This window comes from Formica exsecta, unplaced genomic scaffold, assembly GCF_003651465.1.
Source record: "Formica exsecta isolate Colony F162 unplaced genomic scaffold, ASM365146v1 scaffold15, whole genome shotgun sequence".
Classification (NCBI taxonomy): Eukaryota; Metazoa; Arthropoda; class Insecta; order Hymenoptera; family Formicidae; genus Formica; species Formica exsecta.
Window position 1 is genome coordinate 14,128 of NW_021848825.1, and position 25,148 is coordinate 39,275.

The 25,148-nt window shown below is 32.1% G+C and overlaps 7 protein-coding genes across 12 annotated transcripts in view; 3 read left to right on the forward strand and 4 right to left on the reverse strand.

The window, feature by feature from the left end:
* The window catches only part of LOC115232776 (lethal(3)malignant brain tumor-like protein 3), a 13,408-nt gene extending 11,872 nt beyond the window's left edge, over window positions 1-1,536 (reverse strand). Inside the window, exons 1-2 of one of the 2 annotated variants that reach the window (XM_029802863.1) lie at window positions 1,385-1,530; window positions 1,194-1,277 (exon numbers count right to left, since the gene is read on the reverse strand). The gene's annotated coding sequence lies outside the window, so the exon portion shown is untranslated. Of the gene's footprint in view, window positions 1-1,193; window positions 1,278-1,384 lie in introns of both variants that reach the window. The other variant, XM_029802864.1, reaches the window with a different exon arrangement.
* An 81-nt stretch (window positions 1,537-1,617) lies between these two features.
* Window positions 1,618-3,210, forward strand: LOC115232778 (prefoldin subunit 4). 2 transcript variants are annotated; one of them, XM_029802872.1, is made up of 5 exons: window positions 1,618-1,742; window positions 1,858-2,171; window positions 2,272-2,376; window positions 2,526-2,642; window positions 2,858-3,210. In XM_029802872.1, exons 2-5 carry the CDS (start codon window positions 2,133-2,135, stop codon window positions 3,011-3,013), a joined length of 417 nt encoding a protein of 138 aa, XP_029658732.1. In that variant the 5' UTR covers window positions 1,618-1,742; window positions 1,858-2,132; the 3' UTR covers window positions 3,014-3,210. The 2 variants fall into 2 exon arrangements, with proteins under 2 accessions (XP_029658732.1, XP_029658733.1); XM_029802873.1 differs by having other exon boundaries at window positions 1,957-2,171.
* A 1,503-nt stretch (window positions 3,211-4,713) lies between these two features.
* Window positions 4,714-8,213, forward strand: LOC115232726 (SET and MYND domain-containing protein 4-like). 3 transcript variants are annotated; one of them, XM_029802776.1, is made up of 6 exons: window positions 4,714-4,940; window positions 5,026-5,698; window positions 5,819-6,105; window positions 6,179-6,462; window positions 6,682-7,162; window positions 7,472-7,907. In XM_029802776.1, the coding sequence occupies exons 1-6, from the start codon at window positions 4,754-4,756 to the stop codon at window positions 7,477-7,479; spliced, it is 1,920 nt and encodes a 639-aa protein (XP_029658636.1). In that variant the 5' UTR covers window positions 4,714-4,753; the 3' UTR covers window positions 7,480-7,907. The 3 variants fall into 3 exon arrangements, with proteins under 3 accessions (XP_029658636.1, XP_029658635.1, XP_029658637.1); XM_029802775.1 differs by having other exon boundaries at window positions 4,715-4,940; window positions 6,682-8,213; XM_029802777.1 differs by having other exon boundaries at window positions 4,715-4,940; window positions 5,182-5,698; window positions 6,682-8,213.
* On the reverse strand, window positions 7,446-9,193 carry LOC115232729 (biogenesis of lysosome-related organelles complex 1 subunit 1). 2 transcript variants are annotated; one of them, XM_029802779.1, is made up of 5 exons: window positions 8,976-9,193; window positions 8,794-8,882; window positions 8,647-8,719; window positions 8,352-8,569; window positions 7,446-8,262 (listed from the first exon to the last, which is right to left on the reverse strand). In XM_029802779.1, the coding sequence occupies exons 2-5, from the start codon at window positions 8,852-8,854 to the stop codon at window positions 8,228-8,230; spliced, it is 387 nt and encodes a 128-aa protein (XP_029658639.1). In that variant the 5' UTR covers window positions 8,855-8,882; window positions 8,976-9,193; the 3' UTR covers window positions 7,446-8,227. The 2 variants fall into 2 exon arrangements, with proteins under 2 accessions (XP_029658639.1, XP_029658641.1); XM_029802781.1 differs by having other exon boundaries at window positions 8,794-8,872; window positions 8,976-9,111.
* Window positions 9,194-9,342: 149 nt separating this feature from the next.
* On the forward strand, window positions 9,343-15,937 carry LOC115232725 (protein AF-9-like). The gene is made up of 3 exons (XM_029802774.1): window positions 9,343-10,031; window positions 10,120-10,385; window positions 10,608-15,937. Exons 1-3 carry the CDS (start codon window positions 9,893-9,895, stop codon window positions 12,420-12,422), a joined length of 2,220 nt encoding a protein of 739 aa, XP_029658634.1. The 5' UTR covers window positions 9,343-9,892; the 3' UTR covers window positions 12,423-15,937.
* Window positions 15,938-16,152: 215 nt separating this feature from the next.
* LOC115232728 (tropomyosin-1) lies at window positions 16,153-20,124 on the reverse strand. Its single transcript, XM_029802778.1, has 7 exons — window positions 20,011-20,124; window positions 17,637-17,924; window positions 17,351-17,484; window positions 17,091-17,279; window positions 16,926-17,001; window positions 16,641-16,773; window positions 16,153-16,540 (listed from the first exon to the last, which is right to left on the reverse strand). The coding sequence occupies exons 2-7, from the start codon at window positions 17,874-17,876 to the stop codon at window positions 16,458-16,460; spliced, it is 855 nt and encodes a 284-aa protein (XP_029658638.1). The 5' UTR covers window positions 17,877-17,924; window positions 20,011-20,124; the 3' UTR covers window positions 16,153-16,457.
* Window positions 20,125-20,613: 489 nt separating this feature from the next.
* LOC115232801 (potassium voltage-gated channel subfamily H member 8) overlaps window positions 20,614-25,148 on the reverse strand; it is a 27,467-nt gene continuing 22,932 nt past the window's right edge. Inside the window, exon 15 of the mRNA XM_029802907.1 lies at window positions 20,614-24,835. Coding sequence (XP_029658767.1) covers window positions 24,633-24,835 — 203 coding nt within the window. The 3' untranslated portion in view covers window positions 20,614-24,632. The remainder of the gene's footprint in view (window positions 24,836-25,148) is intronic.

A 25,148-nucleotide genomic window follows, 5' to 3' on the forward strand; every position in this document is an offset into this window, starting at 1 on the left:
ATATATATATATATCTTGGACAATTGAGTAAACTTTGTGCATAGGAGTTATGGCAAGCAAATCATCGAGAAAGTTCGAGTTATTAAATTGTAAAGATTTGACAATTTTTCTAAATTCTGATGATCGATACTTTTCTAGACAATATGCATAATATATGTCATTCATATATGTCAGCTGATTACACGATTAAATGCGAAAAGGATCGTTCTCATTGTCTCGCGCGGTTAAAGCTCGCGCTTTAACCTCTAAGCAAATTTCGTCATATGCAATTTATACGCGACGTGTATTTGTGAAGTATCGAGATGAGCCAAAAGCAATAATATCGCGATAAATGTTCCGAGCATGTGTTTTCCACGTCATTCGATCTTTATAATTTTGACAGAGAGTTGAACCGAGAATATATTATCGTAATACGAATATATATATATTCGTAATTCGATACACATACACAAGTGAATATTAAATTACACTTTTATCATAAATTATGCTGATTTGCAATGCGCCAGAATGAGATTATAATATAAACATATGAGCCCGCGGTAAGGAATGACAAAATTATTTACGTATACGTGAGCAAATTTGCCATTTAACTAGTAATTTTTCTAAAAACAAATAACACCTTTGGAATTTTGTAAATGTTATACATAAAAAAAGATGCAATTTGCATAGCGCGTCGTAAACAATGCAAAAATGCAAACAATGACTTTTTAGACGTATACAAAATATTTTACTGTGCATGTGTATAAATATTTAAATTACTAAATCTCTCAGATATTTACGTCAACGAAAAGTATTAGTCTCCAAGTCTTTTCTATGAAAAGAAGATAAAGTTTAACGAAAGTTCGAAAGGTGTCGTGAAATGTTCGCGTTCAACGTGTAATATCACTTGAAGTAATCGCGGCATAAAAATAAATGCAAAATGATTATCGCGACATCTAAATTAAAAATATATGTGTCCTAGCGCGATCGAGTGAATTGTACCAAATGAAAAAAAAAAATCCCATCGACGCAGGACGATACTCATGTCCAGATACACACGCAAAAATATAAATGCACGACGTTATATATATATATGTTTCCACATGTGTCGCGTTGGATTCACAACCGCGCTTGCAGCTTCCGCGTATATATGTTGCGCGATATGATTATTGTAACAGGCTTTCGTATTATATATATTTTTGTGGTATACTTACTAGAGAGAACGGTAGAGTATATCGGTCTAAGAGAAGGAACGACGATTTTAACAACACACGCTTTCGGAGAACAATCACAAAAGACTGCAAACAATCCCAAGTAATAGATAATGCTCCATGAGTGCGATTAACTATTTTACGTACCGACGACGCGTTATATACATAGAAAATTGTACGAATACAGAACTCACGTTTTAAAGCTGTCCTTTGGAAGCCATCATATGAGCTAAAGAACACTGTCAATGTACGGTATATGAATGGACGCGATCCACTTGACGTTTCCGAATCCTCCCAAACTTCTATGTCTCCATGTAGCGTAGATTCACGTTAATCCAAATACAGCGGTCAAAATCGCTCTTTGAAGCACTTGTAACGTCAACTGAACCGCAGCATCCAATGACGCTGGGTGAAGAGAAGTCCCTCGCATGCGCACAATAGTATTTTAGTACAACCGCTTGCCTTCTCTCATTTTGTCAATTGCGAATATATATTTTTTATCAGAAATATATATATTCGCAATTATATTGTAGGCTTCTCGAGAATGATAGGGTAAATAGATAAAAAAAAAGTTTTCAATTAAATAATAAGAGATAGTTACCAGAATTATCAATTTGTTGCCGTTGTCTGTAATCGATATTATATTAGCTTAAATTTCGAGGCACAGAAGATCAATCAGAGATAATAAACGATAAGTCAAGAACAATGGCTGCGTCCTTTTCAATTAGGACACATTAATTCGGTGGATAAAATTAAAATTTCACAGTTGTATCGAAATTTTACGAAGCCCGAAGAGAGATGCAAAGGGGATAATTGAAGAGTATTGACATTACCGACTGTTTTGATGCAATAATTGATAATAATTGAGAGCGCTAGTGCAGCCGTAACATCCAGCTGATCCTTGATGCAACAATTATACAAATTGTAGAAAAATATTTAAATATGGCTGGTGGAAAAAACAGTCAAAGTGGATTTCAGCCGGTAAAATAACAATATGAAATCAAAAAGAGAAAAATCAAATATAAAGATAGTATCGTATTTTTCATATATTTATGATCTAATTTATTTTGTGGGGTTGTAGGATTCCGATGTTCATATTACTTTCGAAGAGCAACAAAAAATTAATAAATTTGCAAGGCAAAATGCAAAGTTGGAAGATTATAAAGAAGAGCTTAAAGTCAAGCAGGTAATTTGATTATGAAAAGATTTAAAGCTCATTGAATTCTTTGATCTGTTGGTCATGCCTTATTTGGTCATGCAAAATTTTATAAATTCTATACATAGAAGCATATATATGTGTGTATAGAGCAATAATTAATTATTTACAATGTTTAGAATGAATTGAAGAATTTGGAAGATGCTTCCGATGAATTGGCTCTTATGGACGATGATGTAAAAATACCATATTACATTGGAGAAGTATTTGTTCATCAATGTCTTGAAAAGACACTGGTAATTATATATGTATATATATATATATATAATAGCGCAAATCATGACTTTAATGACTTTTTACACTATGTCAGAAAAGTATTAGATATTTTAGTTAAAACTTATAAAAATTATACAAAATAATGCTTTTTTTGGTTTGATAGTATTGCTAATCTCTTTTTTTTTATTCTTATGTTGCAATTAACCAGCATTAATAATAATCTTTTTATTCTTAGAGTTGTTTGGAAGATGCTAAAGATAAGAAAAAAACAGAAATTACAAATTTGGAAAGCAAATGTACAGATTTGAAGACTATCATGAGCGATTTAAAAACACAATTATATGCAAAGTTTGGTAGTCGTATAAATCTGGAATCAGAAGAATCCGACTAATCTTTTCAGTGATGGATTTTTTATTATTATTATTATACATTTAATATAGTATTAAAGAAATTATATTATTATCATTTGCCACACATTGCAATTTTTATTAAAATTTTTATTGAAAAATAAATAAAGTTTAAGTTGAATTTTTTCTACATTTTCTATGTATATATCTGTGTGTAATACAATTTCTCCTAAAAAGTCCAATATCTCAATAGAATTTATTGGTGAATATTTTCCACAAATATATAGCAGATATACTAATGTTATGTTATACTAGTATTTGTGTTTGCACACATATGCATATTATACATATGTAAACACATGTTGCAATTAATATACATAAACTTTATAAAATATATATATATATACTATTATGATAAAAAATATATAATACTATTATGATAAAAAAGTTTATAGCAAACATATTTTTACATAAATCTATAAGTATACACATAATGCAACATATGATAAACCTTTTATTTAATTTAATATTCAAAATTAATTCTTTCTTAATTAATATATTTTAACACTAATTTTTGTCTCTCTCTCTTGTGTTATCTAATAAAGATAGATTTGATAAGAATCCAAATCTGATTCGTAATAAAACTAAGCGATATAACCAAAGCTAATTAACTAAAATTATCAGTGAAACAGAAGCTGAAGATTAATATAGACTAAATATTACATAGGATGGAACTCAAGTTTGGATATTCGCCAAATTGCTCTTATTAGCAATACAAAACTGATCGAAAATACATTCGATGCAATTTTGTACTTATTTTATATTTGGCAAATAGAAGTTTCCAAATTTTTTATAATAATTAAACATACATTATCTGAAAGATTATTAATCATGTACAATATTGCAGTAATCATAACAACTTTAATTGTGTAATGATATGCTGATTATATGACCACATAACATTAAAAATATTCTATATTAAATAATAAAATAATTAAAAATAACTTAAGAAAAAAAAATTTTCTTTTTACTTATTTTAATACTTTTTGTTTTTTTATTAATATTATTGCATATTTTACTTTCTTATATATATTAATACTTGCATCATGGTTAATATAGAAGTATATGTTATAAATTTATACAGAACAAAAACGGCCTTAAAAGTTTTAAGAGCACCAACAAATATTTTTAATTTAATCATTCACACATAGTCATATAACGTTTTCCGTTAAATTCTATTAGAATCAAATCAAATGCATAATAAAGAAATAGAGCAATAAAATGCAACAACACTACATTTATAACTTTATATTATATAAAAACTTTTTATTTATATTTTATTTTTGATCAGTTGTTCATGTACAATGAATACTCGAGTAATTCCTGCATAGCATAGTCTTTTTTTGTCGTCTGGCTTGAGGTAAATTTAGTTTCACCTACCAGCTCTTCAATGCTCTCAGTACATATTCTATCTAATGGCTCATTTAGTTGCTGTCTAAGGATAACTCTGAACGTGTTGTGGTTTATAAAATATAATTACTATAATATTCATATACACATATACAATTATATATATATATATATATTTTTTAAAAATTTTTATAAATATATATATATATATATTTTTTTTTAATTTATATATACACATATATATAAAATAGTTTTAACATATTATAAATATAAAAAGAAGAAAGTATTATAAGAAGAAAATATTATATCTAATATTCTAATCTAATTTTCCAAGTATAATAGTATCTTTTAAGGATTACTTATATACAGAGAAAATGGAGATAGCAAAGGAACTTATATTAATCCTCAAGCAAAATAATAAATCGCATGTTGGATATGGATTACAAAAGGAATGTGAGGCTCTTGTAGGACACATCCTTCAAAATATGGTCAGATCACAAATGCCTCCTCTGCATGCTGTAATGAAAAATGAAGAAGATTCTATTAAATATAGAGAACAAGGTACTTATATATTTTCTAAGTATATAATATAATAATGTGTGTATGTGTACTGTAATTATTGTTTTCAACTATAAAAAAAAATCAGGTAATCAACATTTTGTAATGGGCGATGATCTGGAAGCTATAGAATGTTACACTTTAAGCTTAGCATATGCTAACAGTGATGAACTCATGGCTTACGCACATGCAAATCGATCTGCTGCTTTATATAGGAAACAATTATATAAAGAATGTCTAATAGATATTGATGCAGCTTTACGTCACGGATATCCAAAGGAGAAGCAGAAGAACTTGAAGGAAAGAGGAGATAAAGCAATAATTGAAATAAAAAAGTTGTTGCAAATAGATTCACAGGATATTGATAATCAGAAAGATATGGATAAAGCATATCTATATGATGAATGTATGAAAAAATCTGATACTACAAAACCAACAGAAAATGCTGAATACATCGAAAACGGAACAACGATAAAGAAAGATCAGTGTATTAATGTTTCAAAAAAACAAAATGCGATGGCTAATGAAAATTATCTCTATTATACAACAAAGATCTTTCCGCAGAAACCGAGATATTTGCAGAACGATGATTTCTCCAAGTTAATGTATGGTCCAAGCCAAGAAGTTCCTACCATCAGTGATGGTGTGGTAATATCTTTCTCCGAAAGATATGGTAGACATTATGTAGCAACACGAGAATTTCAACCTGGTGACATAGTCAGCATCGAAGATCCTTATGCACATGTTATCTACGAAGAACGGTGAGAAATAAATTTACATAGAATATCTTTTTTTTTTGCTTAGAATATCATATGTATATATATATATTAATATACTAAATAAATGTACCTGTATTTTCATATCTTCATTTCTTGTTACAGATATTATACGCATTGCCACTATTGTCTTTCTAAAAGCTATAATTTAATACCATGTGCAGAGTGTCCAATAGCTCAATATTGTTCTACAAAATGTAGAAAACTGGCGTGGGAGGTATACCATAAAACAGAATGTCCAATTCTAAAACTATTAGGCAACTTACTTAATGTGGACAAAGATAAAATAAGAATGATTTCGAAGATTATTCGATTGTTGATTGTAGTAACAGAAAATGGACGTAAAATTAAAGAATTGCAGCAGGATATGAAAATCGCGGAATCTAATCCAGGTATATATAATATAAAAATTAATATATAATTGAGTCACTATGATGACTTTTTAATTTTTTTTTTTAATTTTAGATAGTAGAACAGCAGGATTTACAGATACTACAATACTAGACAGTTTTAGCGCACGATCTGCATTGAGTCTGGCAACTAATATGACCACAAGACCGTTAATCGGAATTAGTGCATTTGCTTGTATTTCAGCCCTTGCAGTAATTCTTCTAGCTACACAAACGAAATTTTTCTCTAAGAAATATGATATCGATGACTTGAAGGACATCAGCGAATTTTCCGAACTTAAGTTCTGCGCCAGTATAATGTTTCGTGCTTGTGTAATAATGTCTTCTAATTGTTTTTCAGTGAGTATATATTTTAATAATTATATTTTAATACATTTATATACATTTTATTATAGATTGATCATGTGCATATCAAGTTATCAAAGCCACATTATTTGACTCACATATTTTATACATTTTTTCTCTATGTGAGAACATGCCTATATTGTTAAATTAATGTATATACTAATTAAGGATTTGCCAAGATGTGTGTGTATACAATTAGGTACTTTTTTATAGATACAACAAGAACCAGGAATTATATCAGGTTCAGGTTTGTACGTGGCTCACAGTTTATATAATCATTCTTGCGCACCAAATACTTTTCGACATTTCGAGGGACTTACAATGATCACGCGTGTTTTGACACCAATACATGTCGGAGATCAAATATTTACAAGCTATGGTGGTGTGTACGCGCACATGCCTCGATTCGAGAGAAAGCAGAAGATACTACAAGATTACTTTCTCGATTGCGATTGTCCTGCATGTGAAAACGATTGGCCGATGTATAATGAAATTTTACGCAGTCACATTGGATCTATTTCCAAAAATAAACAGCTTGTGGAAAAATTGAAGCCTTTCAGAGAGAGATTGCTCGCGAATATGTACGATATCGAGGCAGTAAAAGCAGTTCTAGATATATTGCACAAGGAAGTTAGTACACATCCATGTGAGGAGATACTCCATGCAGAGCAATATTTAAAGAGCTATTATTTGGGTAAATTTAAATAAATATTACAATTGTTACGCTTTATGCTTAAACGTAGTCGTCACACATAGAGCTCTGCTTACTACTTTAACATTATTTGCTTACTTCCATTAATTAATATCTCTGGCTTAATGTAATCACCCACTGCTTTGTTTCCCTATTATAGCCAATAAAACTTTTAGCAGCACTACTGATATAATTTTTTATAAATGGTTATTTAATTTCTGCTTTAATTTACACTTACTGCTATATAAAACGCTATAATAATTATAAATAAATCTACATATAATAAGGAAAAAACATTTTTCTGTATTTCAGATCCATGAACTGTCAAAAATATGACATATAATATTACAATTTTTAAAAACAACTACAATATATTCAAAAAAAAGTGTTTTTCCTTTAGAACATCATGTATATCAAGAATATTGTGTATAGTTTAAAAATTATACATTATATAAAACTCCCTTTTTATATGATTTAGAATTAGTAAGATTATATGCTAGATTTTATTTATGCAACATATATATAATATTAAAAGTCCAACACCAAAATCAGATTTCTGCTAATAAAACGTTTGTTTCCATCATGGATCGAAGACACTATACCAGGCATGCAGGTAACCAATAATTCTAATGATATGATTAAACATTTTTAAGCTTCAAATGTTTTATGTAAAAACTTTTATATAAACTGATTGAGATTTTATATATAATTTCGCAAATTGTTACATCTTATATAAATATATACTAAGTAAACACTGGATTTAAATTGAGAAAATTTTATGTCTATCTTTTTATTGGTTAATTTATATATAAGAATATACAAATTTAAGAAAATAAAAAGTGTGTAATGTATTTTAAATTAAATTTTTTACTAACACTTCAATAAATTTTTTAATTAAAACATAACATTAATTCAAACACTTAACTCTAAGAATAATTATGTATGTACAACATTGGTTTCTCTTTGATGTCTTAAATTACGAGAATTCGAATATTTTAACTTTTTCATATATCATGAAATTATTAAAAAATTATTATATGATAAAAAAAACATTTCATCTTAATCTCTTCAAACATTACCAACACTTTGATTCTCTTGCGTAGCTGAAAATAATATGCAGTAATCTTATTCATATATGTTTAGTGTGTTAATTACAGAATATTGTTTCATAAAATTTTATTAAACTTAATACCTTTGTATGAATATTCCAAGGCAGTGGCTATTGTTCTCATATCACCTTCTATACTGCGTGCCCAATTTTCCGCATCCCCAATCTCTTTTAAAGAACTCGAAAAGGATTCTACTAAATTCAACCACAATTGTGTTTGTTTGGCAAAATTCGTTGCGCTATGTTGCAGTTGCTTCGCTTCCGCATCTAATTTCTTTTGATTTAAGTATGCTTGAGCCACTCTGTAACAATAATATCTTCTTCTCATATATATTATCATATATACATAGATTAAATCGTAAATAAAAATTCTATTTACCCAACATTCAAGTGGTCAACAAGAGCTTGTGTCAAATTGCTTGCAGCCTGAACAGCTTCTTTTCGTTTTTGTTCTGTTGAATTGTTCATACATTTTAATAGATGTAATAATTGTCTTTATCATAAAATCGTACAATCTTCGTTTTACCTTGTTTTTCTTTTCTCATCGCTTGCTTGTTCTGGTGTTCTTTCACAATTGTCGATAACATTTTTACTAATTCTGTGCTCTGCTGAAAACTATATATATATATATTAAACGTTTTATTATATATATAACATTTTCTTTGACTATAACAGTTTCATATTTTTTAAATTATAATAAATAATTACGTTGCTTAGTTTTTAGCATCAAGTGATATGAATTAACTTTTCACCACATAAAGATTCGATAAAAATTAGAATTATATACATAAATATCGCTTTAAATTACATCAAGTTTGCGTATCTAGAATCTAGATATTTATGTTTCAAGACTTTTATCCATAGATATAGATTATACATAGGGTGCACTCTCCATTCGATAATATAGGGAAGGAGTAGAGCTCAATGGCGAATTTCGGAACACGGATTTTATCTAACGACATTTTCATTTCTAGAAAACAAACTCTTCTATTGGACCCATTAGCAAGTGAGTCAATCATGCATCGGTAGGTGGCGGTTTGAATTTCTGTAACGAACGAATTGTAGTCGCGAGGGGACGGGAGTGCACGGAGTACACATTTTATGCCACACGGAATCATACGGAAGAACCAAGATCATTCGACGATGCCGACGAGTCTCGTTGGTGTACATACAGTTTACCTGTTGATAATCGAGCCCCCGAACTAGAGTGAGAAAATAGAAATTCGCAACGTGATTTTACGAGCGATGCATTCGCGGTGAATCCCGTGCGAGATAAAGCGCCCGTTTTCCGTTGGGACGGTCAACATTTTCATACAGAAGAAGCGCGAGCAAATGATATGCGTTCCAATTTCGCGTGTCGTGAAAATTAGAAAACAGGCGCTGTCATTGTTCTTGCATGTAGCCCGAATTGGGCTGCGATGTTTCTCGGCTGTACGCGCGGATTCTGAGAACTATCGCGCTCGATTCGGAATTTTCGCAACGCGACAAATTCCTTTGAAGACGGAAGCCAATTTCTTTGAAGACGATTGAAGATGTAATGTAATTCTTTGCATATCCTTGTGAAATTGGTTGTCCCTCTGTACTTTCTTTGCGAAGCGGCAATTAAGATCTTTTTGAGAGAGAGGATGGCAATTCGCATTACATTGGAATGTGGACACACATCAATGTTACGTATGCGCACCACTCCTGAAGGATATACACATGATTGGGAAATCTTTGTGCGAGGAGTGGATAATGCGGATATACATCATTACATTGAGAAAGGTATCGTTTCTTAGTTTACTGTTAAATATACATATATAACATATAGATATGTAAGGTATATATAAGCACTTTTTTTATCATCAATAAATGGTATTTATTTTACACAATACATTTCGGAACCCTAAAAGGGTGTTAAAAGAACCACCATTTGTGGTAAAAGAATCGGGCTATGCAGGTTTTATAATACCTATTGAAATTTATCTGAAAAATAAAGATGAGCCCAAGAAGATTCACATACAGTATGATCTTATTCTGCAGCCAAGTGGTCCACCTATTAATAATGCCATACGTCATACAGAACTAATTCATAATCCTTCTGAGGAATTTAAAAAAAAACTATTGAAAGGTGGAGCTGTAAGTATAATATTGATATAACTTTAGACATTGTTATATTTATATAATGAAATTTTTTAAAGTTTGGTTATATATATCTTAAATCTAGTATTATATATACAAAACCTGTTATGAAAAATTATTGTAGCAAGTATATGTATAACATAATTCATAAATGTTAATTGATTAATTAGTGATTCATGGACACATGATTATTTTCTTTATTATATTTTTTAATTTCAGGTTGTTGTATCCAGTAGAGATAGTTCACTAGAAAAGAGTGATACGAAAACACCGACAATGGTTGGCAAACCGAAATTAAATGGCAGCGAAAGCAAGAAATATCGCATTACCGAGTCTAAAACTTCAAACTCGTTTCAAGAATTATTTGGGCCTCCTATAAAGACAGCGCCTATAAAAATTTCACCAGACAGCAAGAAATCAAGTCAATCTGATAAAAATTCAGTTCCTAAACCTTCAACTATTGTTGAAAAATCTGACAAATTAGATAAAACAATTAAAACAAAGGAAAGTCCTCATAAAGATAAAAAAGATAAAGTAGATGAGAAAAAGGACAAAAAAAGTAGAGACAGTTCTAAAGATCGGCTCAAAAATAAAGAAAAATCTAAGAGACCTCCTAGTCCAGGGAATAAAAGTCATTTGAGCCCTGGGAATAAGAAATCAACATCACCTGTTGTTACAAAGAAACCATTAAGTCCTCTTCCATCATCTACAAAGAGATCTTTGTCTCCTAAGCCAAAAGAAAAAGAGGTAAAGAAAATTTTATTGGAAAAAGATAAAGATAATAAAGAGAAAGACAAGATAAAAAATAATTCTAGGAGCGATATAGATTCTAAATCGGAGAAAAAGAAAGATAAGAAAAAACATAAAGATGATAGGGACAAGGAAAGAAAGGATAAATATAAAGAAGCAGAAAAAGTTAAAGATGTCATGAAAATGACCGAGAAAAAGACTGAAAAAACGGATAAGGCGGAAAAATCAGACAAGGAAAAACCTCAAGAATACAAATCGTCAAGAGATGGCAGAAAATCTCCAAAACCTGTGAAAGAAAATAATAAAGTGAAAGATGATAAAGCGATAAAAGAAAAATCAGAGAAAAGCGAGAAATCTGAGAAAATAAAAGATGGCAAAAGTGATAAAGATAGACAAAAGCATAAGCATAAGAAGAGAGATAAAAAGGATAAAAGAGATAGCAAAGATAGGGAAAAGAAGGAGAAACGTGAAAGAAGCAAAGATGGGAGCGAGAAACAAAATAATACGTCTTCTGCTTCGGTAGGGAACTCACTGTCCCTTTTAACTGAGGTTCCAGAAAGAGATAGCAGCGATTCGACACCTTCCGTAGATGACGATTCATTACTTGAAAGTAAACCCATGCTTAGTGTCAAGAAGGATACAGAACATGCAATAATACCTACGCCTGCAGAAACAGCAAAGCCAGTATCTCCAGGTATATCAGTAGATATAAAAAAGGAAAAGAGTGATCGTAGCAGAAAGGACAAATCCAAAGGAAGCAGAGGCGAGGAAAGAGAAAATCGAAAAAGAAAGAAGAGCAAAGAAGATGATGAGATTCCAGCTAAACATGAGAAAAGCAGGGGTCATTCGACGTCTCCGCCTTTGGAACCAGTTTCGTCGAGTCAATCTCCAGTCGCGATGGACGTTGACTCTATTCATCATTCAGAAAAGGAATCAAAAGCAGTTAGAAAAGAGAAGGATGATCGTGTTGTTAATTCGGTCGATCAAGTGACAAATGATAAAGACATGGAAATCGATGCTGAACAAGTGGCCCCAGATTCCACAAACAGCACCGATGCAGAGATTAGTGAACCACCAGTGTTTTCAGAAGATTATGTATCGCAATTGAAGGATTTGCAACAAAAAATAATGACGTTGCAGGATAATGAAGAGTTGCAGAGAGTTGTGCAAGTAATTGCAGAGACTGGTCAATATGAAATTACTAAGAAAACATTTGATTTTGATTTATGTGCATTGGATCGTAGAACTGTACAGCGTCTTCAAGAGTTTTTCTCTGCATCGTGACCACCTGTAGTATGAGGTATGACACATTAATATATATATATATATATATATATACACATTCTTGTAAGATCACACATTAAGTCATATGATTCTACAACAAAATTTTTAGTGACAAAAATAGTAATGTATAAAACCCCAGAAGAATTTTCAAGTATTTCCCTATTATTATTGCATTAATTTATATGAATTAGAAATGTACCATTTCTAATGCGCTAACATGCTGCAACAAAAGAAATTTTCATTGTAATAAATATAATGTAATAAAATATATAATTTCTTTTTTACATTCTTCAAGAAAATTGTTATTGAAAAAATGCTTGATTCACAGAAATTTTGCCATGAAAATCTGCAATATAGTTTGTTGAATATAACTCACTGGTATATATATAATGTATATCTAAAAATACATATTTTTTATTATTAAAGCTATTAAAACAATTAACTTGATCTTTCAATTTCGTTCAAACATATCAAAAATAATAACACCCTTTTAATGTTAATAGTTATTGACGTCCAAATCTTTATATAAAATAACATTCTACTCCTTATTTATATGGCAAGCATGTATAAAAGATGCAGATGAAGATTTTGTTATTTAGTGGAGTATTTGTATTGTTTTTCTGGGGTACTTTTAAAAGTGTCTTTAAAATGCATTTATTATATTATATTGTGGACAACAACAACGTTGATTTTATATAGCACTTGTATCATTGTTACACTGAGTGGCATAAGAGAAATTATTTATAAGCATATAAATGTGCGTGATTAATCATGTCTGCTTTGTAACATAGACATACGCGTTTTCCTTCTTTCTATAAGTAAACGCCTTACTATAGATTTACTTATTTATATTGAGACTACATCTTATTTATTCATACTTTTGTAGGGATATGTATTACAGACTAATTTTTATGTTAAACACAGAGTGACATTGTAAGGATTCATAATAATATTTCCTATATTGTAATATAAAGCGTATTATGTATTATATAATGTATAAGGAAATGAAAAAGAGTTACATGATAACTCGTGTGATGCTGCGATATCTTATAAGATATTACATCTTAAGAAATTCTTTTTATCTCAACGTAATATTTTCTCTACTCAAAGAGAGTTGTACTATTATATATGTGTAAAAGGGATACATCATATTGAAAAAGCGTATTGCTGCTAAATCAATCTCGCTCTTTGTACTATTAATAGCTGATCTGTAATCTGTTTGATTATAAATTCTGTACCTAAATTAATACATATTGCAAATACATGCAACATATGTATATCATTAATATACACATCAATCTATATATTTTCTCTTTCATTATTTCTTCGACTTTCAGTTTTTTCTTTGACTTGAAGTGAATTTTGTATTCTAGATAAGATTGGCTTATGTAATAAGACTGGCTTTTTTCTATGACTTTAGCTTTTCTTTAATGCGCAAGTTATCTGATTTTTGCAGCATTGGAAATGCGTGCAGTACAACGATGTAATCCTGTATAATATTAGTCACTTGTATAGACCAGTCATGATGTTATGTGCAATTGATACATCAAATAGTCTAATGTTTTGATAATGTTAAAAAAAAATAATTAAATAACAAAGGGTGTACATTATACATAAATTAAGGCAATATATGTGTGTGTAATTTTTGCGGTGTGTTATTCGTAAGAATGGTTAAACGAAGCGCGTGAAAGAAATATCATGTGGTTCATATTTCAAGAAGCATGTCGTTATCGATCGAAGAATCAAATGTGTGTATATACGCATGCCTATCAGTTGATGAATACTCAATGTTACACCGTTCTCGGCATACATTGTCATTAGCACAGATAAATGAATGAGTGATCATTTCAAGTGATGCGGCATTTTTGAATCATTTTTTTATATATTTTATTTTCTCTTTTTTTTTTTTTAACACGTTCACACGAACATTTGTATACAGATTGGAATATTTCTATTACTATTGTATTATATATACATTTTTTTTACTCGATGATAAATATCAATATGCATAAAAGGCTTTTGATAAGCTTTCGATAAAGAGTATCAAAAAAGCAGTATTCTGTATCTTTTTGAGAACTTTTATGCAAAAAAACGCATTGTCATCAATATTCTAAAAATTGTACAAATTATTTGAAAAATATGTTACCATCACTTGAGAGATATTATTACGAGATGTCCAGATGAAAATGATTACATATATATGTATATGCGAGTCATAAATTGCAATGGATGCGGCTTTGCCATATTGCCTGCTAATATATAAATTAGCTTAGAAAGCGCACATATTTACTACTATAACAGATTATATTGCAAAACATCATAGTTTAATCAATGACTGTTGTATTTGATCTGAATTTGCTTTTCCTTTTTTAACACCACTTTGAATCCTTACATAATTGGCGTTAAAAAGGTATGTAAACAGTTTTTTAAACATCTTGATGAATGTTTTAATCGCGTATATTCTTTACGGCAATACATCAAAGCGCTTTCTTGGTGTAATCAAATGATAACAAGATATTTTGTACATCATAAAAGATAGATAAAATAATAAGACTAGATGTAATTTTTAGACGCCTTTTTCAGATGCGATAGACGAATTTTTTGTCATAATTTCGCGAACGAAATTTTTTTATAAATGTCAATATATCGAATTGAGTTCAACTGATCGAAGAAGTTTATGGAAGTTATATTATAACATCCATATGGACATTATATATTTAGTCGGAAATAACATACATATAATGAAATTCGTAAATATATGCGCGCATATATTATGCGCACATTCTTATCGTGGTGATATGATATTCAGTTCGCGTTGTTGCACGCGTGTTGTTCGCGTGGTTACATAATCTCTTCCTTTTTTCGTAATTATAAATTCGTATCACCTTTGTATTCTTGTGGCATCGTTAGCGCATTAAAAAATGCAATCGTCTATAATCCAAATTTTTTTATTTCTCTCTCTTTCTCATCTAGATAATACCTATATTACTATATGCAGATTTCGCGCTCTGCATATATCGTAAAATGAACTGAGTATCATTTAACCGCACCATATTAGTTATTGAATGAATATATGTATCATTGTTTTTACAATTATGTTCGAACAGTGCTACACGATGTACATTAATAATAATAATAATAATAATAATAATAATAATAATAATAATAGTACTGTGTCCGAGTTTACTCGATCTAATCGTTATGGCATAATATTTAATTGCATATGCATAGTCATTAAAATCATTGTTATGCGTTTTTGTAAGAATTTCTAGATCAATGTTGTATAAAATTCATAGGTGCACAAAAATTATACGTTCTCATGATTCTCATTTATATGTACATAATAAACAAGGTAGACGATAGCATGCAGAATAAAAAAATGTGGTCGATGACTTTGGAAAATATAGTACAAGACGCGCGAAACTATTGGATTTATATGCCATTAAAACACGATATACGTTCTATGTACATTTATTAAATAATTAAAAAATAATAAACGTCATGAGAGAAAACAATTGTATCTGGAAATACTTTTTTTATATCTTTATTTATATCTTTTTTGTATCTTTTTTTATATCTTTATTATGTGAAATATTGTAAGCTTCATAAATCTTAAGATGATTTCGTGCTATTTTGATTATATTTAATTTGCATGTCACTGTATGAAATGATAGGAAAATAATGCATAAAAATATTGATTACTTAGCGCAGAAATGCGCTTTTGTATCGGTTTATCGATTTTATATTACTGTTTATTGAATTTCTCTTAATCTTTGGTACACAATAATGTAACAGAATAAAATTGATTACGTTCTGCTCACATCGATAGAGCTCCATCATAATAATAACATTAATTACAAGGATAGCGAACGTGAATAGTAAATGATATTCACGGCATATCCTTTAGTTATTTCTTTCTTTTTCGTCGAACGTCGAGCTGTAACATTGTTCGCGCAAATATAGAATGTCGATTTCTCAACAAGAAGATTGAAACAATTATTAGGCACGCGAAGCATAGCGAGATAGTAAAGTACTCTAATATCCTGCCAATTCGGCGAACGTCGAATCCATTTCATCGGCCAGCGACTTGTATCTGTCCTTGTTGAGACCCAATTCATCTGAGAAAGAGAAACATAAGATGATTTTATTTTCATCGCCGTTTTTGCGCACTGCCCGTGAGAGAGGAAAACAAAAATATATTTAGCAATACGAACTCACCTTCGAGCCTGTCGACCTCCTTCTGGAGCTTCTTGACGGTCTTCTCGGCAAACTCGGCACGGGCTTCGGCCTCCTTTAGTTTGACCGTCAAGGTCTTCAATTGGCGCTTGAATTCTTCGACTCGTTGATTGGCCTGAAAATATTTACAGAAATTAGCATAAATCAATAATTTAAATAAATTTCAAATTTAGCATATTTTCATTGTAAAGAGAATTGAGAACACTTGTTCTCCAGTGAGATAGCCGTAAATACATTGCTGTTTACGTTTTAACGATCGCACTATACCTTTTCTTCGGATACTTCCAAAGATTTCAAACTGTTACCGACGACTTTCAATTCCTCTTCCAGTTCCATGACCTTCCTGCGAGAGCAGAAGATAGAAATTGCCTGAATTTTATCTTTTGACTTTAAGTATATTAGCATTTGCTGATGATTTTAATAGCGACTTACGCTTCACCGGATTTCACGCGATCTTCCGCGACTTCGAGCTCGTCTTCAACGAGGGCCAGCTTGCGCGATACCTCGTCAGATTTTCCGTCAGCGTCTTCCGCGAGCAGGCGAGCCTCCTTGAGTTGATTCGTCAATTGGTCCATTCTCTCCTCGTCCTGTTGCGCACGGTTTTCCAATACTTTGCACATACTGTAATTGTATCGCATATCTCGTAATGTGTCATCAAAGTATGCGTGCAGCTTGATTAAACGTATAATTACCGGCTGGATTCGTCGGCGGCCTGCGACGCTTCAGCCAGCTTAGCAATCGCAGTGTTTGATCGTTCCTCCGAGCGCTCGAGGTCCTCCTCAATAAGCTGGACTTTGCGATTACGAGCGGCTACTTCGGACTCGGCCTAAAATAATTAAATGCACGAAGATCAGAATTTTCGTCGAGTATGGACTTAATATTATCGATCTCTTTAGTGCGGTTTTGATTGTTCATAATGTGAAATATCAAAACAATGCGACTAACAGTACAAAAGAAAATTCGAAAGTATAAGCTTACGTTAGTAAGAGATTTCTCGCGATCCTCGAGATCCTTGTTGGCTTGCTCGAGAGCTTGCTTGTTGGCTTCCAGATCACCTTCGACCTGAGTCAATTTTTTCGTGAGATCCGCAACCTCCTCGAGAACTTTGTCCGCCCGCATATTCGCTTCCTTCGCCTGCCCTTCGCAGGTGTCGGCCTTATCCATAGCATTGTCTTTCTCAATCTTCATCGCTTGCATCTTCTTCTTGATGACATCCATGGTGGCGGCTTTGCTTTGAGGACTGTCTCAACGAAATTACCGAGTTTCCTGAAAATGAAACATTCCTGTCAAATTCCATATCGATATCATATCGTGAACGATGATTCATGCTTTCGCGAGTGCCTTTGAGTTTGAATCTCGGGTTTGAATCGGAGGCTGCATTTCTGAACGTACGCGCGCTTGCAGGCCATCATGAGTCTTGCATGATCGAATTTTGCAAAGCTATAATTCCGGCGGCTGATCGCAACGCGTAAGCACGAAGAGGAGCACGCATCAGGGCGTCTACGGAAATAGCATCTACAGCCCGATTCTATAAATATGTGCGGAACGACGACGGAGCTCTGACGCCGTGACGGCGCAAGAAGAGGCCAAAACATAACGAGTGTAACCCAGAAGAACGGGCTTTACTTGGCCGCCACCGCCGACCGACATTCGATCTAACCGACGAGTATTAATAGCATTTCACAAGATTTCGGTGAAGCCCTCCGTGATCGTGGCCTCCTCGCGCGGATTTTGCGGGTCGCGAATCAAACTTATTTTGCGGGGGCATGCATTTTACATCTCCAGGAAAAATGCGTACATTCTTGCGACATTGTGAGAAAACTAATCATGAAAATATGAGAATGCCATACATGATTGCGGAAAATAATATTGCACGATTTATGAAACAAATATTATTATACAAAAATTCGTTTCTAACGTTACTCGTAATTTTATATACGTGTGATGTAAAATAATCGGAATTATATAAGTAGAGAAGATTGTGGAAACAATATTTAATCTGCATGGAAGACGTTAAAGCAGAAATACCATTAAAAAGATAGCTGCGCATAACAATATAATATTTTATATTGATTTTCAATGTATAAAGCTATCTCCTGCTATATATCTATTGCGGAAAATAAAAAAAATGTAGCAAGCAAGAACGAAAGAAAAAAAAAATCGCGAGATCACGAATTATTTTTAACGATTTGTACCAAAAATTTATTAATTATCTATCGTAAAACTGATCAAAATATATTATTCAAAATGTAATATTTTTAACCACGAGGTATTAATAGCCTGCAGAGCCGATGGTTACATTTATCACATTTGATGTCAGTGACACATCGTATTTATTTCCTTCAACATGGAAAAAAATTTGAAAAGAACGTATTTGCACGCACGTTTTCTCCGCTTTTGATGAGCGATTTATAGATTATCATGTTTAAAAAAATACGATATATATATTGTATTCAATAAAATGTATAATGTAACGTATTAACGCATGCATCGTTGACAGTTACAGATGCTACTTACGACATTGCTTTATGTTAAGCCCGAAAGGAAATTATCTTGAAGCGTTAGCAGAGCTGTTATTATTTAGCAGCAATTATAAAAGCTCTTGCAAAAGTCCAAGTCTTCGAGACACTGTGGATCTTCGTGAATCGACTACGTAAAGCTTCCTGTAAGAAATTAAGCGTCGTCCATCGCCTGATGTGAATTTGAATATGAATCAAATCAGATAAGTCAAATTGATGGATTTGTTATTTATTGAAATATATAAGCATCAAGTATATTGAAAATAGTATGCGTGGATGGATCGTCGATCGCAGAAATGGATTAATTTCGAGCTACCAAAATAATCATCTGCAATTTTGGAGCACTTACTCTGTGTAAATTACATTTTTACACATTTTAATGGCCCTTGTATTTTAAGTACGAATGCTCTTTTGCAGTCGCGGTCTATATTCCACTGATTTCCATTGCGATGATCAACGCAGTCTGATCTATCCACGCGCGCAGAGGGTTGCATCCTGAAAATACTACTTACAGGCACCGCAAAGTGCATCGACGAGCCGCTTAAAGCACAAATTCCAGTATTAAAACTCCTTAAAGTTCAAGCGCTGATTAGTTTGGCACTCTCGGACATATTCCGTCGATTTATCCCGTCGACGAACGTCATCTTCGTCGATACTTCTTCCGTCGTTCTCCAGTAGTTGACGAGAGCTTATTCCGCATAGCGCTGCCACACGTTTTTCAGCGTAAAGCGTATAAAAAGCAGAGAGACAGACAAAGAGAGAGAGAGAGAAAAATAAAAGCGAAGCATTTTCACCGCAGAACAAAAGTGCGTTATCGGGAATGATGCACTTACCTAACTCGAACGATCGGAGCAGCGCGAGACGAGTATCTGAGCGTAGAGAATGGAAAAGCCGCCGCACGAAAAGCGCGCGGCGGAAGGACGCGCATGTCGCGGGTGGGGATCCCAAAAATGGCCCGCCGCGAGCCCCCCGTAACACGTTTATTTTCTGCTCTGTGCGGAGACGATCTGTCGCACCTTCATCCGTCGCTGGAGCGCGCAGCATCGGTGGATCAGTGTCTCGCAATGGAGTAATTGACGAACTGTCAAGGCAGAGTAGATGCTTTCGAAAGTATTTATTTACGATTTCGAACGAGACGAATTTCATGGCTGTTTTGTATCTCTCATCTCTGTTAAATCAATTTATATGTACTTTACAATTTACATATCTTTTTCGTACTGCAACTATGACGCAACAGACAAAAATTTTTATTTTTTATAATGTAATAATAGGATAATTTTTCTTCTGGAAAAAAAATATATATACGTACTTTTTTTATGAGTCAATTAATGCAAGATACATATTAACAGAGAATAATCATTTTAAGAAAGAAGAACTTCAAAGAATGTAGAATATATTTAGACAATGTCAATTATAATTATTTTTTATTCATTATTTTTCGTAACTCATATCTGTTGAACAAAGAATGCCACTTATATAGACACTTACAAGGTATATAGACACGTATACAAGTGTTTAAAAATATTTACAAAGGTTCAGATATATATTTTCATAAAGGATTAACGCGTTTATAGAGAAATATCTGTTCTCTTTCTCTCTCCCTTCCTCTCCCCCTCTCTCTCTCTCTCTTTCTATCTCGCATTTCCTGTCTTATTTCCGTTTCACGTCCTTCGCTCTTGGCGAATCATTTTTAGAGATCGCTTCGCTTCGCCACGCGTTCACCTGCTCTGTCAGATATTTATCATCGTGAAAAAAATAAACTTTTATTTTAAGGCCGTCGTTTCAAGTATCCTAACTAGTTTAGTGTTGACAAATGTACAATGAGAAACACGATTGCGTAGAGCTCGATTTTGGATAATTTCTTAATTCCTGACTTTTCTCGCACATGAACATGTGGCTTATTATTTTTTTTTTTTTTTTTTATACGCGCAGTGTATGTATGTACACACACCTATCGAATATTTCTGGATTAAATCCTTACAGCATAGCTTGCCAAATATACGGCAAGCCAATGTTTTATAAAAATTTATATTTCTTCTTAAGATTTGTCTCTCTTTGTATCGTTCTGCAGTACAATTATCTCAATTTTAATATATTATTTCAATAAAATCTTTCATATTATTGCCGATAAAAACGTTAAATTCTATATATTTATATATTTTTAAAGAGGTAGAATAGCGAAAATATATACTACAATATCTATCTTTACATACTTGTTAACATACTTGTTTTATAAGTGCAATTTTTTTACGATAGAAAGATAACTACGCGATAAAGGATTAACGTAAACAGCATTGTTGTATAATATTTGTCTCGCTCAAACCCAGAGTTGGTCGAAGATATTGTTAAGGATATTATAAAGAGGTCCTTAATTTCGAGCAGATAATTAGGAAGAGGATTGTTTTATTATATTTGTGCTTATTGACCTTATTACGATAAAATCCGGGAGGGTTATGCTATTTATTTTGCAGTGATCTGTGTGTAGGAATAGGAAAAGGAGAGTGTAAAAAGTGATAGAATTCGTGAAAAATGTATATGTCGGATAATGTTATAATACACTTAGCTCTTTTGAATTCTAATGCGAAGAGCATAGAGAAACACAGTATAACAAAATATATGAAATATTTATAAAACAGCACATTCCAACGATATTTGTGAAAATGTCTTTTATATCTCGTAGTGATAATACTCGATAAAAATTTCAAAGTAATTCTTTATATTTCTCTTCGACAGAAGAGAAAGATTCTTGCAGAATTATTGATGTCTCGTTGCGCGATAATAAATCACAAAAATCCGATAAATATACTTTCGATATTAGATTATCAGCGCGGTTATGGAGATAAAATGGAATACATAGACATCGCATTGAAGTGTAAAGAATCGAATTTTAATATTTTCCGCGTGACAAATCTTTCACAAATAACGACGGAAGTGCTCGAACGCGAACGTAGTCGTGCATGGCCAAAGCCGTGCCTTATCACATATTTTCAACGTCATTTTTCCCTATATATACATGTCCGATTTTTAAATCTAAAAAGTATTTATATATATAGTTTTATAGATATAGATTCTCGTGACACACACGCACACACAGCTTGTATAATGGACATACATTACCGATCAAGATAGACTTCGAAGCTATTTTATGCCGTGTAACCGCGCTACATCGCTCATCACCAAACTACTTAACGAGTATGCTATACGAATGTTTTCTAGACTGGACGTCGATGGTGTACATTGAAATTTCTTGTGCACATTATTGCTACCCTAACTCTCTGGATAAACGGCTCGTGACTCGTGATATTTTATGGAGCTGCCCCGCGTGATGGAGCCGCGCGAAGCGTCTGGCCTCATTTATCGGAGACGTGCAGCTTAACTGCGATAGAGCAAAGACCGATTATTTTTTAATCTGCGCGCTTATACGAGCATGAATTAAAAATTTATGCGCACAACTCTATCTCTATAAAATTAGATGCTGTTATTTAACGTTCAGTAGAAAACGCTAGAATATTGTTACATCGATTGTGTAGACGACGTATACGGAATAATTATAAATGTTAGAGATTTTTTCAAAGCGTTATTCAGGTGCAGGTTCGTTAGCTACATATATCGAATTGTATCATAGAATTATGTGTATTAAAATGATGTAAGTGAGAATTTATTTTACTCAAGGTGAGATTTATAGAATATATTATATATTTTATCGCGGAAATGAAAAAACCGCTGAGATATATAAAGTCATGTATTATCCTGTTTGGCAGTGACAGAAATGCCTAGGACAATATATGAAATATCGCTTAACCCTTGAATGCATGATGCTTCAATAAAATTTTTCTTTAAAGGGAGATAGAATGGTTTAATGCTAGAATTATTAATAATCTGTTCTGGTTACATACTCTGGTTGAGAAATTGAAAATACTCATATAAAATGTTACACATGCACAAAGCTACATGACAGTATTATATTTCATTTGTCTAACTTCCATAAGGTTCAAAAATGTTTCAGCAAAAACATACTCGGAAAAATTCTTTTCTATTTGCACGATGTTGATTGATGGTAAATCTTGAGAGCAGGATCAAATTAATATGCACAATTAATTTTTCTCATGATTAATAGTCGTCGCTTTATCGCCAAATTATAATCGATAATACTTAAATCTGTTCGATTTTACGTCACGATACAATTTCAAATTTAAATTAAGATTTTTAAAACGTTTCGGTTTATTATTTTGCGAGCAGATTTTATCTCTGATATATTCATTTTCTTTTCTAAGGAAAGAATAACTTGATAGATTTCGATATCAACGTTTATCTGCCATACAATAGCAGAGGCACGAGCGGAATTGGTTCAGTTGAGATTGTAAAATCCAGTTGTAATGTCAAAGTACTATTGTGATTTTAAATGCATATGCACGCAAGATTTAATCAAGGTCTTCCGATTGTACCTCGAATATTAGTATGAGTTTGCACACAATATACAACACGATCTTACATATGATTTGTGCGAGGGATACAAGACAGAAATAATTAGCTTTATGTACTTCCATGAAAGAGATAGAGAATTGCTGAAGGGGCATTAGGTTTTCTTTAATAAGATGTGTATTTATATGGTAAGAATATATTAAAAATTTTAATATTTAAATATATTTTTATTCAAATATTTTATCTATTTTATTCGTCGCCTGCAATAAAGAAAATGATAGATATTGATATACATATGTCTATATCGTTAGAAAAAATATTTTAAACATCTACTCCATTTTTGCTTAAAACCAGAGTATTACAAGTTTTAAATTTGCTGATATGTATACTTATTGTGTTTTTGTATATCGCGTCAGTCTTAATTTAATTTAGTTTTTATGAAAGAAGCTCGATGCATTCAAGGATTAAATATTATATAGCGAGATCATGAAGAATAATGTTAACGAGCGAAGGAAATATAAACGTCAATTGACGAGTAATCCAGTGTCACATAAACGAGCGATTGTTTATGTTACAATGTTCGAGCTTAAATTTGCATATGTAATACATTATCGTCCGTGGTTTGAAATACGAGATTTTCCAATCGATATCGTATCATCGGTTATCCGCTTCCGTTGCGGAATGCAAATTAATGTTTCGCGCGGGTCAATGTCGAATTTTATTTTATCAGAAATTACTCCAATTTTATTTCCAAATCTATTAGAATGTTTATTGTGATAAATGTTTAACAATTTGTGATATCGTAATTGACCTCTGTCAATTAAATTGCCTCAAGTCTTTAGCATGAATTAATATCCGCGGTTGATTAATGTATAGATTTATTACGTCTTTAAATCGAAATTTTTTTAAACATTTTATCACAATGCGCAAGAGATCCATTATTTTACTGATAAAAATTGATTGCAATAGACTTTTTTTCATTCACGTTAATAGATAAATGAATTTTTGTGCGAGCTCGGAATAATTAATCAGCTCAGCTGTCGAACGGATTGAACTTCAATGAGCGTGACTCCGGAAGACTTCGCAACGCCTGATATAACGACGCGTTGTCGGCGTCGCCGGCGCTAAAGCGGTGCCATAGCTTGTTGTCCGGATCCCAGGCTGAGTTGGGCGGCCTGTACAATCGAGGAATGTGCGAAGCGTTGTGAGTAATTCCAAAAACGTAGCTGTCATTTCCTGAAATCGGTTCAAATCGCGTCAGCGTCCGACGTCGACGAAAATTCTCGGTGCCAAGTCTCGTGGATATAGTAGATACAGAACAGAGTGTAGGCGCAATTGCATCACGATCAACAAAATTTGAGAAGTGAGAAATTTGTATTATATAAACAATTTATATATACAATATATACAGGGTGTTAAAAAAGGGTCACTGGACCCAAGTTACTTTTTTTTCTTGTTTTGATCGATATTACTTGCTCTCAAAATATGTGACTTTTTTTTAACACTCTGTACACACACACACACACACACACATATATATATATATATA